Source organism: Mastomys coucha, chromosome X (assembly GCF_008632895.1).
Source record: "Mastomys coucha isolate ucsf_1 chromosome X, UCSF_Mcou_1, whole genome shotgun sequence".
Lineage (NCBI taxonomy): Eukaryota > Metazoa > Chordata > Mammalia > Rodentia > Muridae > Mastomys > Mastomys coucha.
Window position 1 is genome coordinate 60,610,865 of NC_045030.1, and position 1,770 is coordinate 60,612,634.

Here is a 1,770-nt window from a genome sequence, read left to right on the forward strand (position 1 = left end):
CTCTCTCTCTCTCTCTCTCTCACACACACACACACACACACTCGCTGGCTTGCTTTTTTGCTTTCTTGATCTGTGTATGTCTGTGCGTGGTCATGTGCATATCACTGTGTGCTTATGGAAGAAGAAGAACTTGTAGAAGTCATGTCTTCTGTCCAGCACCTGGGTTCCAAGAATCAAACTCTGATCATTGGGCTTGGTAGCAAGTGCTTGTATTTGCTGAGTCATTTCCTTGTCTTGGGTCTGTAACTTTTAAGATTCAAAATAAAGATATAACAAGATAATATCAAGAGGGACATAAAGAGAGAAAACTCTAAAGAAGGAAGGAAGGCAACGGGAAACAACAATTACTTTTTTTTTTTTTTTTAGATTAAATTATCTTAAGACATGTAGCATTTACCGTGGCTGTTGAATGAGCTGGAAATCAGCTGGGAAATGAAAGAGAGTTTAGGGGGTTTGCCACAAATCCATCAACTGTGTAGAAACACAGGGAAATGGACAGGTAGTCAAAGCAAAAATGGGATGGTAGCATCTTGTATGTTTTTCTCTTGGTTATCTAGCCAACATGGCCAATTGTTGATATTAAACTAAGCAAAATTTAGGAATGAAAAAGTTGTTTTGTTTGCTTTACAGTGGAGAGCACTTCTGGTCTAATTTTCAGAATTCAGATTTCTTTCTTTCTTCATTCTTTCTTTTTCTTTTCTTTTCTTTTGTGTTAGAACTAGCTCTGTAGACAACGCTGGCCTTGAACTCCATCTACCTCTGCTTCCTGAGTGATGGACTAAAGGAGTGTGCTACCAAGGCCTGGCAAGAAGTCAGAGTTCTTGATATAAATAAGTAAAATTAACCTGTTTATTTTTAATTACAGTTTCCTTCTACAACATGAAAATGAGCTTCTCTGTCTTTGATGAAGAGCCAAGGGTCCTCATTACCACTGTTATACATGAACTTACAAAAGATTGGGTAAAATGCTTTTTAAAATACTTACGGTGCTTGTTAAATACAGGGGACAAAGACTGGGTAGATTGAAAGTAGACTCCCTTTTCTACTGATAATCCATTTCATAGATAATCAGTTTAGATTGTTTTTACTGCAAATGTATTTACTCAGTAGGCAACACTCTGAAGATATCTGGAATCTCTTTCATAGTAGCAGTGTTGAAAGCTTTTATGAGATGTTATTATTTTCATTTGTTGAGATCTGTACATTTTCCTCTATGGACACAGATTCCGAGTCACTGCTAAATTTTCCTAGTTGGGGAAAACAGAGCAGTGATGACATGCTCCATAGCATAGCGTTTATGTATCTTTATTTTCCATACTTTAATTTTTCTCCTCTCTAAAACAGTGAATATTTTACTTGTCCTTACATTTTTGATAATAAACTTAATACATGCTGAGCAGTTGAAGTTCACAGGAAGACATCTAAAATAGACAACGTCAGTCTACTACTGCTACTCTAAGAAGTTGAGCTACTCTAAGAATTCTCTGTGAGAGTTTTCTACAGAGTCATAGATGTGTGTTATTTGATTCTGGGGAGCAAACTCAGATCATTGTACAGATTAGGTAACCATCTTATGTAATCGACGAACACCATGAGCACTTTACTAAGTATCGTTTTTCATATATGTGGTTGGGGATATAACACTACCACATACAGTTTAACAGAAACATAAAATTTTACTATATGTCTGTAACAGAGACTTTCATTTCATTTTCAAATTCAGATGTGTATTGGTAGGCACTTAGGTTGTTTCCGGTTTTTTTTTTTTTT

The 1,770-nt window shown here is 35.9% G+C and overlaps 1 protein-coding gene across 1 annotated transcript in view; it reads left to right on the forward strand.

Annotated features, from left to right (window-relative positions):
* Nucleotides 1-1,770, forward strand: part of Adgrg4 (adhesion G protein-coupled receptor G4) — an 87,023-nt gene that overhangs the window by 29,043 nt on the left and 56,210 nt on the right. The window contains exon 3 of the mRNA XM_031373803.1: nt 866-960. Within this exon, the coding sequence (XP_031229663.1) occupies nt 866-960 (95 nt within the window). The remainder of the gene's footprint in view (nt 1-865; nt 961-1,770) is intronic.